This window comes from Dasypus novemcinctus, chromosome 15 (genome assembly GCF_030445035.2).
Source record: "Dasypus novemcinctus isolate mDasNov1 chromosome 15, mDasNov1.1.hap2, whole genome shotgun sequence".
Lineage (NCBI taxonomy): Eukaryota > Metazoa > Chordata > Mammalia > Cingulata > Dasypodidae > Dasypus > Dasypus novemcinctus.
Genome location: NC_080687.1, coordinates 93,232,616 through 93,247,531, shown reverse-complemented (window position 1 = coordinate 93,247,531; position 14,916 = coordinate 93,232,616). Strand labels below are relative to the sequence as shown.

The following is a 14,916-nucleotide window of genomic DNA, read 5'->3' as shown; positions in this document are numbered from 1 at the left end:
TGACTTCCCTCAAGCAATCAGTCTAGTTTATCTTCTTGAACTTAATAAGTGCTTTGTTTACACCATCCTAATATCAGTTATTATAGTCAAATTGTTTCAAGAGGAGGCACAGAATAGTTAAAAGAACAGACTCAAGCCATACAGGCTGGTTCTGCTGCTAATTAGTTGTGTGACCTTGAGCAAGTTATTGACCTCTCTGTGCCTCATTTATAAAGTGAGAATAGTACTAGTGCCTAACTCCTAGGGCTGCTGCAAGGATTGGGTGAGGGAACATAGGCAAAGCTCTGAGAACGGGATCCAGCCTACGGCAAGCAGTCCTACTATTGCATGTCTGTCCACCCCACCCAGAATATATCAATATTTATACTTAAATATCTTCTAAGTAACTGATAATGAGGTGTGACATGTGTGTGAATGTCACATATACACACACAATCACATGCACAATCACAAATGTATTTATAGAGAGAAATTCATATCCAGTTTCTGGAACAGGGTTCTTGACCTTTTCTATTCCAAAGACCCCTTTGCCAGTCAGGTGAACACCACGGACCCCTTACTAAGTCCACTCTATACTGTGTATTATTTAATAAATATATCACACCCACACCAACATGTCCCCACAAGAATAATGCTTTTTGAATTTCAGTTCAAGCTCACAGACCCCTTGTTAAGAACCCATTCTAGAAGAAAGACATAAACCTGGCCTTTACCTTTACGTTCAGTTCCACTTAGCAGGCTTTCCTTTTTGGATAGTTCTATATTTTCATATTCTGCTGCAATCATTTCTAGATAAAAGAAATAAATGTGTAAATTTTTTTTTTCGGCTGGGAGATACTTGTGAAAATCCATGTTGAGAGTACTATGACTACTGCAGTTGTTCGTCTCTAATGAATTGGGATTATCTGCGGAAGCATGGCCATGATGGCACCTGTCAGCATTGACACTCTGCTCCTGGACTTCATCTTGACCAACTTCAGAGTGACAGTTCATCCCACTGCTCCTTTCTGTTAGCTTCTCTCCTTTAACTCCCCTGTCTGGTTCCTAACCACCCCCGTCTTGATCTAGTGCTCGCTTTGGCCTTGGCAGACCTGCCAGGGCAGGACTTTTGTTACTGCCTGTGAGCCAGCACTGCCCTCTAGGCAAAAGGTGACCTTACCTTCCCACCTGTGGATCCAAATGGAGTCGCCGCCGTTTGCCTGCCCTCCCTCTCTCCCCTTTGCTCTCCCCAAGCACCGTCCTCATAGACTACGCTCAATGGATTACCTATCTCAGACTGCCTTCGAGGTTTTCTTGGTAAAACTGGTGTTGGCAGGGAAACTTTTGCCGAAACATCATTAATAGTTAACACTGCAGTAGTAGTCTGTCGTGTCCAGTGCAATGGTTTTTCTATTTTGGTGGATATAATGCCAGATATAGGACTTGGCATTGCCCCCCGGAAACCCATCAGGGGGTGCTTTCTGGGAAGGGCAGATTCCACACCCTTTGGTAAAGACAGATACTCAGATTGAACTTCTTGGAGCTTGAAAGGGGTAGTACTAGGAGAAGAGACATTTGAAGAAGTCTTGGTGTACTCTGGAGAGAGAATTAAGATGTTTTTTAGTCTGTTATCAACATAAATCTTCTTTATTTTGTATGGTGCTTGTTTTGAACTTCCTGAACTTTCCGTTTGACTTGTGTCTTTCCCAAAAAGTCTAGCTGAGGCTGAACCACAACTTGGAACAAATATGGAATGAACGGCAATATCTGGAACGGGGAAATAAAAGTTCTGAAAATACTGCTTGATTGGTATTGGAACAGTGGCTTTTTCTTGTATCGGATGATCGAGAGAGAGGGTTTGGACGCTGATAGGACTGTATGATTGGTCTCTTGAAACAACACCGGGAAAGCCAGTCTCATCTCTTTCAATTGAAGTGGCTTCATCTTCAGCAGACTCTACATCTGGTTGCTCAGTTTCAGTGGTCTTGGCTAACTCAGAAAAGGGAAAAAAAACATAGTAAATTATATTTATCAAGGTGCCAAGCACAACTGCTGTTTTAGTATTCATAGCTTTCCTTTACTCACCCATATCCCTATCACCCTCTAAAGAAGTTTCTGTATACACCTGCTCAGCTACTTTTTTTGAGCTGACTGGGATAAAGTTTGAGCAGACAACTGGAGAAGTGAAAAAGCTAAACTGTATTACAATTAGAAAGAGCAGGAAGCTACTCTTGGAAGAACAGAATCAATGGAGAAAGGAGTGAAGGAAAAAAGAGATTTTGAGCAGCTGCCCCTAGAACTCTGGGGACAGAGATGGGGAAAATGATTTTGATATTTTGCTTTTCATCATACAGCATTGTCTCTCCTTCATTTGAAACTTCTTACAGTAAAGATTTCCATTTCTTTTCAATGTCTCATGGATATCAGACCTAGGTGTGTCTTTAGAACACAATATTCCAGTGTTGGCTATAAGGTATCCCAATTCATGCAGGTTATAAAAATAAATATTCTTTTCTTTCTCTGGTCCAGAGAGAAAATTCTCATTCTTAGGTACCTCACTACATCAGACACGCTTCTCTTTCCTATGCAACAGAGTGTTGAATGACATTTTTTCAGTTGTCTAAGATGAGTACAATAAATGGTGAGCACCTCCACTTCTAATGATGAGAAATTACGTTCACTAAGGCAGGGTTCTCCAGAGAAACAGACCCAACAGTTTATATATATATTTGTTGTAGAAATTGGCTCACACAACTGTAGAGATTGGAAAATCTGAATTCTGTGCTGGGAGTCCTGATGAAGGTTTTGGATGAATTCCCCAGGAGAAGCTTGTTGAATGATGATTTCAGCTTTCTTTCTGAAATCATCACTTCTCCCTTTATGGGTTTCACATGATTGAATGAGACTCCGCCCATTGCTGAAGGCAATAGTCTTTGTGATTGTCGCCTTAGAAGCAATCAACTGACTAATGATTTAAATCCCTGAAATATCCTCACAGTAACAATCAGCCCAGTGCTTGCTTTACCAAACAACTGGACACCATAGCCTAGCCATGTTGACACACGAACTTAACCATCGAAGCTTGCAAAGAGATTGCCAAAACAAGCAATTCAACCCTTAGCCTGCCACTCACCTGTTGCCTCTATGTAAGAGATGGCTAGAGATTGATTTGGTTGCAAAGAGAAGACTTCCTCCAAAGAAAGCTTATAAAATGCTTTGTTTCCTGCTCTTCCCTTCCCCATGGTGGGTAAAGGAGGATGATTTCCCCTGACTTCAAACCAAGTGAGGGAGACTCTCAGAGAACAACTTGTCCAGAATGGAAGTGCCTGCCCTAAGTAGAAAGCGACGCTCTGCCATCCACTTCCTCTAGCTGATACTCACAGAACAGCTAATCCATCTTAGCCCACCTAGTGCTGTTTCCAAAGTGGAGTACGGTAAGAGAATCCTTGAGACAACTTGATCTGTATCTCCTGAGATTTGAGGGGTACAGAGACTGATACCTGACTCTCATCTGGAAGAATCTAAAAGGGAGAAACTGGTGGGAGCAAAGAGGGTGCAGCTGGCACTTTGAGTCTTTGGCCAGGCAAAGATTTCCGTGCTACTGTCCACTAAGAGATGTCACAGAATGTAAATGACATAAAGCCATCTCAAAAGCTCTCCACCCCAAAAGATTCGATGGCAAAATGAGGCAACCCCAAAAGAAGGAAGTGCTGTGATAGAAAGTGAGAATAGGAGGTGAAGGGTGTTTTAAAATAAACAGCCAGATGGTACACAGCAGTTCAGAGGCCCCCAGGTAGTGTGTGAGGGGTTGTCCGAAGTACCCACAAAAGTGCCTTACCAAAAAAAAGGGTTAGCTTTTGTAACCGGAGGATACTAATGTCATATTACCATATGAGTAAGACCTTTTTTCCCCTTAACTCTCCCCACTCTTGCCCCCTCTGGTGGAGACAGAAACGTCTACAAATTTGGGAGCAGAAGAACAAGGTGGAAAAGCAATAGTGCCTCTTTCCCTTGGCTTATCGAGTCGCCCAGTGTGAAAAAAAGTGCTTTCTGCCCAGGAGTGGTGCTGCACACACGGAGAGCTGATGACGCAACAAAAAGAAACACACAGATTCCCGGTGCCGCTGACAAGAATAGAATCAGACACAGAAGAGCACATAGCGAATGGACACAGAGAGCAGACAACGGGGTGGGCGGGGAAAGGGAGAGAAATGAAAAATAAATCTTTAAAAAAAAAAGAATGTAGTGGCAGATAGTTTTGTAACACTCAACACTGGCATGTGTTTAAATTAAATTTTAGGATTATTCAAAATTAATTCAAGCTCATGGATCCCTGGCTAAGAACCTCTGCCTTGGGTAGATGGGGGGCAGATGTGTGCCACAAGAGTTTGAAGGGGAGGAATGGGAGAAGAATAAAGCTTGCTTTTTGCTTATACAAAAAGAATCAAAGCCAGGTTGCTTAATAAAATGGTCACACCAAGAACTTCAGTTTCTTTCTCTCTCTCTCTTTCCCATATTAAAACAAAGCACAATAACATGAAGAAATACCTACACTAGACTCCAGAAGTCCTTCCAACTACCACATCATCATATTTAGCCCTCCCTTCAGGGCACTGAAGGGTTTTGTACTCATTAATTTGACTTACCCTCCTCTCATGTTTTGTTTTGTTTTTTTCTGTTTGTTTCACATTACTTATTCTGCAACTGTTCTTTAAATTAATAGACTTTATTTTTTGAAACAGTTTTAGATTTACAAAAAAAATTGAGTAGAACCTCCCCTCCCCCCATTTCCCTTATTATAAACATCTTGCATTAGTGTGATACTTCGGTTACAATTGATGAACCCATATTGATACAATATTATTAACTAAAGTCATAGTTTACATTGGGGTTCACTCTTCATGTTGTACAGTTCTACCGGCTTTGGCAAATGCACAATGTCATGTATCCACCATTACAGTAACATACAGAATAGTTTTACTGCCATAAAAAAATGCCCTGCATTTTTTTTTTCTTGTTTAGCCTGGTTTATCAATTTTATTGCTCTTTTCAAAGAACCAGCTTTTGATTTTATTTTCTCTATTAATTCCCAGTTTTCAGTTTCATCAATTTCTGCTTTAATTTTTATTTATTTTCTTCTACCTAAGTTGAATCTAATTTGTTCTTTTTTCCTAAGAGGAAGGTTAGATTATTGAGTTTAGATCTCCTTTTCTAAATATTCTGCCCAATGCTTTAAATTTCCTTTTAAATACTTCTGCTGCTGCAGTCACAAATTTTGATAACTTGCATTCTTATTTTCATTTAAATCTAAAGATTTTCTGTTTCTCTTGAGACTTCTTCTTTGACCCATGTGTTATATAGAAGTGTGTTGTTTAATCTCCAGATTTGGGGGGATTTTCTGGTTATCTTTGTACTTATTTCCTGGTTCAATTCCATTGTGGACTGACAGCATAGCTTGCATGAGTTCTATTCTTTTAAATTTGTTAGGGGTGTGTTTTATGGCCTAGGACGCTGTCTATCTTGGTGAATGGTGTATTTGCTCTTGGAAAGAATGTGTGTTCTGCTGTTGTTGGATGAAGTAATCTATAAATACAAATAAGATAGCACTGATAAATGGCACTGTTTGATTCAACAGTATTCTTAAGGATTTTTTGCCCTCTGGGTCTGTTAATGGCTGAGAGAGAGGTATTAAAAATCTCCAGCTCTAACAGTGGATTTGCCTCTTGCTCCCTGCACCTCTCTCTGTTTTTGGTTCATATATTTTGAGACTGTGTTTTCAGGTATATACATACTAAGGATACATTCCTTCTTGGAGAATTGTCCCTTTTATCATTAAGTAATGCTCCTCCTTATCTCTGTTAATTTTCCTTACTCTGAAATGAATACAGCAACTGCAGCTTTCTTTTGATCAGTGTTAGCATGGTACATCTTTCTCCATCCCTTCATTTTAACTCATCTGTGTCTTTCTATTTAAAGTGGGCTTATTTATTTCTTTTCTTTTTTCTGCCTAGTGTAATAGGTCTCTACTTCTCCAGGAGACCCTCCTCTGCAATTAAAAAATAATAATAAATTACATTAGTCTCCCCTATAATTAAACATATCTCATTCCACTTTTACTAATTCCTCTTTCAGATCCCATTCCTGCCCTGTGCTTTTTGGCATCTCTGAATGACTACTGCCTGTACCGTCAACTGGATTAAATGCTAAGCTGTTTTGTATTATTATTTAAGTACGGATTTTTTTGTTTTGATTTAGTATTTATGTGTACCTTATCTTGAAAGCATACCCAGAAAGGCAGGGTCCCGCCCTGTCATGTCATTAATTCATAGGGCACAGAGTGCTGTATGCTGAATGCAGGTATTTATATCAGGGTTTTATGTCAGTGTTTGCATATTTTTATAAATTGTACTTTGGTCATTTCAAGCATTTATTTGTTCACTTGACAAATACTTTTGAACATCTACAATGTGCAAAGGATTCTATCAAGAGCATTTTAGACATAAGACTAATAATAATTAGTTAGAGTCGTAGAATCTTTTCTTTTTTCAATGGGAATTTACTCGCTCACAGTTTGATCCTGGGGAAAATGTCATAGAATCTTAGCAGTAGAAGGAAACTTTGCTAACACCTGCCTTAACCTAAATTTTACAGGTGAGGAAATGGCTTGCCAGTTATAGAAATGTGGTGAATAAAGCTGACATTAGAAGACTGAGGCCTTCACTCTGCCCTATGGAGTTTATAATCTAGTCTTAATTATAATATCAGGGTTGCCAAGTTACTGAAATGTTAACTCTACAATACATGTCTGTTAATTGACTCACATTTCCAATTAATTTTATAATAATATTGAAGATGTCTGAATGAGAAAAAATTTAGCCGCAAACTAATAATTGAAAAGTATGTTGAGACAGATAGTAGAACACAGGTTACCAAGAGGCAGGGAGGAAGTATTGCTTAGTGGGTACAGAGTTTCTCTTTGAGGTGGTGAAAAAGCTGGGGTAATAGATATTGGTAATAGTAGCACAATAGTGTGAGTTGGAAGTGGTTAAAATGGGAATTTTGAGTTGTACTATGTCATTACAATAAAAAAGAAAATATGGATTTGTCATGTAACATCTTATTTTAAAGAAAAGTAATTAATATTCTGATAGACTTATTCTCAAAAGAAATTATGTAATACAAATTATCTACTGGAAATTGCAGTCTTTTCTGGAAAATATACTTTATATTCTCTTATTTTAAAAAGCATTCATCAAAGCCACTCTATATGCCAGACCTTGTACAGAGAACTGGGAATATAAAAAATACTCTGTTGCTTCTGCTTAGAGGAAACTATAATCCAATTGTGGAGACAAACAGGAAAAAAATAATTATAATACTGTGTGATAACTTTTCTGATACAGATTAGAAGAATGTTCTAGGTCCACTAAGACTCCTGGTTTGAAGAAAGCTGCCTAAAGTCAACAATAGTCTGTTCTCCTTTCAGAAACCATCAGAAAGAAACAGGAATGCGGACTCCACCTTAAAAGTAGGAGAAAGCTGAAACAAAATGGGTAAAAGCTATGCCTAAATCAGAGGGATTAAGCCACGAGCATGATGGAGAGAAGAAATCTCAGAAAGAACCAGCATAGTAAACTTCTCCAAAAGGCACACATGAGGGAAGCGGACTTGGCCCAACGGATAGGGCATCCACATGGTAGGTACGTGGTTCAAACCTCGGGCCTCCTTGACCCGTGTGGAGCTGGCCCATGCACAGTGCTGATGCGTGCAAGGAGTGCCCTGCCACGCAGGGGTGTCCCCCATATAGGGGAGCCCCATGTGCAAGGAGTGCACCCCATAAGGAGAGCTGCCCAGCATGAAACAAAAGTGTAGCCTGCCCAGGAATGGCACCGCACACATGGAAAGCTGACACAACAAGATGACGCAACAAAAAAAGAAACACAGATTCCTGGTGCCGCTGATAAGGATAGAAGTGGTCACAGAAGAACACCCAGCGAATGGACAGAGAGAGCAGACAACTAGGGGGGGAAAAATAAATAAAAAATAAATCTTAAAAAAAGAAAAAAGGCACACATGAAGATGAACACTAGTCTCTCCCAGTAGCACCGGCAGGAGAAAGATGCATGGGCTGGCAATGGGAGCTTCCCCAAGTTATAGCAGGAAGCAGACTTGCTTTGTTTTATGAAGATCCCTGTACCTACCATGTTCCTTGATAGGAGAGAAGTAAAGGTCTGGGCCAAAAGAGAAGTCTTGGTGTGATGCACAGATCTGGTCTCCTTATCTTATAAACTTCCCACAGTTGGCTCTTCTAGATAATTATGACCACTCAGGTGATCATAAATTTTAAAACTTAAGCAATCACCTCTATAAAATGGGAGGATACAAATTGAATAAAGCAATCATCTCTATAAACCAAGTGCACAAAGATTCAAGAGTTCTGTGAAGAACTAGCAAGAATGGGAGGAGAAGAAATGTATAGTGGCAAAAATGAGAAAAAAGGAGGAAAAAATAAAACAATCACAGAAATGAAGGTAAAATTGGAAGAAGCACACAGGAATTAGAAAGTGGATAGAAACCAGAAAAAAAAGAAATAGGATTGGAGGAAAATGATAACTGGGAAAGAGAAGTAAAAGACATCCAGCATATGCATGGCTAGGAATGTAAGGAAAGGATTTAAGACTTTCCAGAAATAAGATTCAAATCTGTAGGTAGAAGGCAAACCATGTCCAAGGCAAACTCACCTAAAAGGATCAATACCAAAACATAACCTAATAAACTTATTGGATTTCCAAAAATAAGGAAATAATCCTTGAGCGGTCAGGCAAAAAGACAACGGAATGTATAAGGCAAAAACATCAAAAACTGAGATTGGCCTTAGCAACATTCAAGGCTAAAAGACATAGGCAATCTTATAAAATCTTCAACAACAACAACAACAAAAGCATGACCCAAACATTTTATACATAGCAAAAATAGTCAAATATAGAGGCAAAAGTTAAAACATTTTGAATGTTGTTTCCATGGCTCCTTGAAAAACCTACAAGAGTGGGAGTCTAACTAGGGGTAATTTTGTTCCCCAGGGGACCTGTGGGGATATCTGGAGACATTCTTGACTGTCACAACGGGCATCGTCTTGGTAGAGGGCAGGCAAGCTGCTAAACATCCCACCATGCACAGGCACAGGATAACCCTCACTCTGTCAACGCCCTCCCCCAATGCCCCTCCCTCACCCCAACAAAGAATTATCTAGCCCAAAGTATCAATAGTGCCGAGAGTGCAAAAGCCTGTGCTAGAGGAAAAACTTCAACCAAAAGATGAATGGAGAAACCACAAGAAATGAATCTACCTTACTGTGTGTGCTACCGTTATAGAACAGATTGTCAATATAATCCCTGGCAATGTAGAAATGATATAGCAAAAGTTGGGAGGGTAAGTAGGATAGGAAATTGGAGGTAATATAGGTATGTTGATTTATACTTCATTAACAGCCAAGGGTCAAAAAATAATCATTTAATTTTAGCTTTATAAATCAAGTTATAGGCTAGGCATATGTGTATTTTAACAGTACAAATGCTGATACTACAATAGTAAATTCAATCAACTAAGCTCAGGTAGTAGGGGAGACTGTGAAGGGGAAGGAAGAGAAAATGTTCTAATTTTCCCTTTCATATAGTGGGGAGATAATAGATACCATATACAGAAATAGAGGATTAAGGGTATTATATAAAGTTATCATTATAAAGGGGGATTATTTTTACTTTGTACACTTAGAGTTATCTACCCTAACACAGGGAAGAGGGGGGAATTTTGCTGAATTCCTGGCAGTGTGCTTAATAAACACTTGTAATCTTGAATTGGATGCTATCTTCTTAATTTGTAAGTTATTGGTTATTAGGAATGTCTTTATTGTGAGCCTGAACAAAACAGGTGAAGGAATTTCTATGAATATACATAACTATTAATAAACATAACTGATTAATACACATACCTGTATGGACTTTCTCCTGATATAAAGGCACCTTAAGGAATTTTGGAGGCAAGGGTCTTCGAAGAAGTTTTGGGTGCTTTTGCATTTTAATTAAAAATAAGCGCTGTTTTTCATAACTTTTGGTTAATTGAGAATTGGAAAGTTTTTAATATATCTGAATTATTGCTGAAAAATAACTCATTAGAATCTAGATTACACCTTCATGAAAATCTTTCTGACCTAATACCCAACTGAGTTTAAGAAGACTTTCCTGATAAGAAAAAAGAGAATAAGAAAAATAATTCTTAAAAACTTCTAGAAAGAATCCCAGGTAACATTTAGGTTTCTCGTTACTACAGGATTTAAAAATATATATACTATCACTAACCATGAACATTCTATTATTTCCCATGTTAGTAAAAAATCCATTCTGCCAATGCTCTTTCAGTTAGTAAATGCTGACTTTCCAGAACAGTAGAAATGGCAATGTTTTTTTTTTCTACTTCCAAAACGTTATTTTAAATTTGGAAAGAGTTTGGGGTCAAAAAGATGAGAAAGAACGCTCCCCTCCATGATTTAAGCCTCTAAAGCCCCGCAATATTTAACTGTTCACAAACAGGTTTTCTTTCTGGAATAATTACGCCTCGTTTTAAACTTCGACCATTTGCCTGGGTCATAATTATTGAATCCTAAACAAGATGGGCTTCAGTACGATGCGATAGCCCAGGACCACTCTCCCAATCAGCCTTATTTTAGAACAGGTGGCGGAAGGACCCAAGCGACGTGCGCTCGGTTTGCAGGCGACACTCGGGCGCCTGGCTCGTCCCTACGCCGCTGACGGCCCAGAAGGAAACGCTCCCGAGCTGCACAAATGGGCCATTTAACCCCAAAAAACAACTTCGCAGGCGGGCGCTGGAATTCCTCTCCCTGGTGGTCTGTCCGGCTCGGGGCGGGTGATTTTCCTCCCGCAGCCGCCTGAGGGGTCCTGAGAAGCCCTGGGGCTCCTCGCTACCCTGAAGGCAGTCACCTGCTTCTCAAACCAACCAGTGTTTCGTCTTCCCTCTCCTCTTCCTCCGAATTCAGGCAGCGACGGAAGGGTAAAGTGAGGTAGCGGGACTTCCCCAGGGGTACCGTCCCCAAAGAAAGCACACGGGCCACCCTCAGGCCCCAGCAAGGTGCGGTCAGAGGCCCAGGAGACCCGCCCTAGCAACTCGTCCCAGGGCAGCCAGCGCGGCGCGCAGGCGCCGGAGGGGCCCGGGAAGGGCGGGGCCGCGGAGGGCGGGGCCGGGTGGCGCCGGGGAGGGCGGGGCTGGGGCGGGGAACGGCGGGGCCGGAGGCGGGGCCAAGGGCCCGGCGCGCGCCCGCGGAGCCCCTGCGGAGCCGCCCCGCACGCGCGCGCGCGCCCCAGCCCCAGTCTCCGGCCTCGCGTGGGGCTGTCCGGGTGGCGGCGGGCGGTGGGGCAGGACGAGAAGCCAGCTCCACGTGCAGCTGCTGTGCGGAGCCCGTGGTGACAATCGTTCTTACCTTTCTTACTCTGAATGGCAGTGCCCACCTTCGTTTCTTTACTCCTCTCGCTCACCCGCTGCTTGACTCCCTAGTTGAGGGGCTGGGCTGCTGGCTGTGAGACCGCCCTTGAAAGCGCGTCAGGACCCGGTTGCACGAGCTCCCCGAAGCGCACATTCTGCTTTGTAATCCTTTGAGGCAACCTCTTTTGTCTTAATGTTCCCTTCGGGTTCCGGGCTGAAGAGGAGCTGGGTACGATAGGGGTAGTGGGAACCCCAGCGGGCTTTGGAAACCCATTTGTCCCCGTCGTCTGTTCTGATTTTGTGGCTTTCTCCGCTGTCGTGGGGTCGAGGAACCTCTGTGTACAGCGATAGGATGTTTCGTGTGTATTTACAGGGATGTGCATGTTTCTCTGGAGATTTGAGGGAGAAAGAAAGGAGAGAACGCCTCGGGTAGATGTGTAAATCCCAACTCAGCGCGCAGTAGGTGGAAGTTCCTTCCAACTCTTTTTTTCCCCCCTTTTCTCTCTTTTCTTTTTTAAAACAAGTCCAAGTTCAGGAACTTTAATAACAGGTGTTGGCAGATGAGAGACTTCTGTATAAAAATATCTTTCCAGCTTGGGGATCTTTCAATATTTCTTCTCTAACCAAATTTTCCTTCTTGAGAGCAAGCATATGTTTTTAAATAATCATGAAAAAAGTGGCAAAGGTCGTATCTCTATTTCATCAGACTCTGGGAACAGAGTTATGCAAGTTGTTTTCCTTTAGTATTGTTGTGCAGCTTCCTTTCCTGGTGAAATTATTGTGTCCTAGTTAGACTGCTGCCCCAAACCATGAATTTTTCCCGCTTTTGACTGTCTGCTGCATGGATTGATTGGCTTCTCAGAAAGACAAGTAAGCGGACTACAAAAGGGCAGAACTGTGCGTTGGGTTTTGTTTCTTGTAATGTGTATTCCATGTCGCTACAATGTTCAGAAATTCCATGTGTGAACTCAGTGTTTATGTTTTTAGTTCACTTAGAATATTTGGGCATATTTTGTAAGTGTGAAAATTGGTTATATTCTTAAGTGTAAAATGTGTCCCAATATGTAAATTTGAACAAGTTTCTATGCTCTTAAAAGTCCTTTAAATCATGAGAACTACTGGGATTCAGTTTTACTGTACAACGCTCAACCATTCAAATTTATGCCTAGTATTGCATAGTCAAAATCTAGGCAAGGAATGGGCTTATCCAGATTTTTTAAAAAATGCTTTGTCACACATAGACTTCATTCTCTGAAGATTTCTTCTTGCAAGTACCAAGCTAGAGCCCAGAGCTGTTTAATAAGTAACCTCCTCATGTGTGGTATATTTTGTCTTCTACTACTTAACTACCCTTCTACTTAGCAACAAACATTTAGACAAATTACATGGTTAATATGAAAAGTGAATCCATGACTTTGGTGTGTTTATATATATATATAAACATAAATTTGTACATTTGTACATAAATTCCATATGTGAAGCATGTGAGATGTATTAGATTAACTTATATATATAAATTTAATATATATGTTTATATATAAGTTATATACATGTTATATATAAATCATATATATGCTATATATAAGTTATAATATATATATTATATATAAATTTAATATATATGTTTATATATAAGTTATATAAATATGTTATATATAAATCATATATATGCTATATATGTTATAATATATATAAGTTAATCTAATACATCTTACATGCTTCACATATGGAATTTATGTACAAATTTAGGATGGATTTGGAAAGCCACAAATCACCTTTTATTTTGATTGTATTTTATTATGTAATATATTTTTGAAATTAATTGCTCAACTTTCTCTTTTTTTAAGTATGACTGAAATAATGTAGCACCTTCTCTGATTTTACGAGTTTGCATTCTCTGTTGTACTGTATAGCTGGCCTATTAATTTATCCCATCAGCTTTGCATTTAGGTGGAACCTTATGAAGAAGCTGTCAGACTGAAGCACAGCACTTTTGCTTTATTAGCAGATTGCATTATAGAGGCCAGGGTAGGAGATTGCCAAGGTTATGTATAACCTGCCTTTTTAAAAAAATGTTACTAAAATGAGCTAAAAGCCATATACAGATGCAACCCTAGGCATCCCACAGGCAGTGCTATTGATTTCCCTAACGAGTGGGGAATGCTTAGGGAACCTCACATTTGCTTTTGGTGAAAGGACATAGGCAGCTCTGTCTGAATGATGGAGAAATTGTTACCTAGAAATTGTCACCATTCTCCATCTTCCTCTCTCATCTTATTTATTTATTCATTACCTGTTGTCCCCTTTTGAACAGGCTAGATCTTTTCTAACCTGTGTAGATTTACTCCAACACTGTACCTTATGGAAATTATTGGAATGATTTGTGTTTTTATGCTTATATTAGTTTTTTAAAGTTCTTTTTAAAAACGAGTAGCTATTTTCTGAGTGCACATTGGGTAAACTGATGAGTCCCTAGGGTTAATACCCAGGGCACTAAAATGCTTTTGAGAAACTGGTATTTGTGTGCGTGTAAATGTACCTGTAGGGCTGTTTATATATTTACTAGGAAAGGTCTTTACTCTTTCATAGCCACAGTGCCTTCAACGCATATGTCCGTTAGTGTATTTTTTTTCATTCCATCACCTGGAGAATAAAAGATATTTTGAGGAGGGCTTGCCTTCTCCCCCCTTCCCCTCTGCCCCCCATCTCACTGCAAAGACATTTCCTTTCTGTTCTTGACTGTTTCTTGGTCACTTATATTTTATTGTCTTTCAAGGTGATTGCTACTTCTTTTCCTTTGTTTGGACCAGAGCTCCTGGGATTCCTTTCAAGGGAAACATTACTAATAAGGAAATATCACACCACCTGCATCCTAGAATTTTTTTAAATTGCCAAACACAATGAAAGGACAAAGTCTGTTTATAAAAACATATTCATGTCATTCATTCCAGAATGATTTATTAGAAACCTACTATGCAGAAAACCTTTGCTAGGTGGTAACCTCTACACTTTAATAAAACAGCTTATAATTATTAGTTCGAGGCTTTATCACTTTAGACACTGAAATGAGATTTCACATCATTTTTTAAAAATTTAGCAAATCTATAATTACTTGAGGGTTTAAAATTTTTTAAAACAATCTTCTATAATGTTACATGGATAGAATAGTCTTTATTCACATACCCCCAAATACTCAGAAACAATTTCACATTCTCTTTGCCAGCAGTGACCATTTAGACTCTCTTTGTCTCTTTGCATTTAGCTGATATGATTCTTGATAGTAATTAAAAGGAATATTTGGAGGCCTGGAGAGTGAATACTGGGCAATTATAGCCATAAAGATGTTTTGCTATATAGTTGGCACTTATTTGCTAATAATGCCTCCATTATGTTTGGAGAACCTAATTGACAGCTCTAGGCAGCCGTCTCCTGCAACTGGGAGGC

General features: G+C 39.8%; 2 protein-coding genes across 8 annotated transcripts in view; one reads left to right on the top strand and one right to left on the bottom strand.

Moving 5' to 3' along the window:
- Positions 1-11,202, bottom strand: part of LRRC63 (leucine rich repeat containing 63) — a 55,733-nt gene extending 44,531 nt beyond the window's left edge. For both annotated transcript variants that reach the window (XM_058276664.2, XM_058276665.2), the window contains exons 1-3: positions 9,968-11,202; positions 1,267-1,968; positions 714-788 (exon numbers count right to left, since the gene is read on the bottom strand). In XM_058276664.2, coding sequence (XP_058132647.1) covers positions 714-788; positions 1,267-1,968; positions 9,968-10,052 — 862 coding nt within the window. In that variant the 5' untranslated portion in view covers positions 10,053-11,202. The remainder of the gene's footprint in view (positions 1-713; positions 789-1,266; positions 1,969-9,967) is intronic.
- Positions 11,203-11,292: 90 nt separating this feature from the next.
- LCP1 (lymphocyte cytosolic protein 1) overlaps positions 11,293-14,916 on the top strand; it is an 88,198-nt gene continuing 84,574 nt past the window's right edge. The window contains exon 1 of one of the 6 annotated variants that reach the window (XM_004475430.5): positions 11,293-11,439. The gene's annotated coding sequence lies outside the window, so the exon portion shown is untranslated. Of the gene's footprint in view, positions 11,702-12,218; positions 12,343-14,916 lie in introns of those variants that run through there. The other 5 variants (XM_004475429.4, XM_004475428.4, XM_071208275.1 and 2 more) reach the window with 5 other exon arrangements.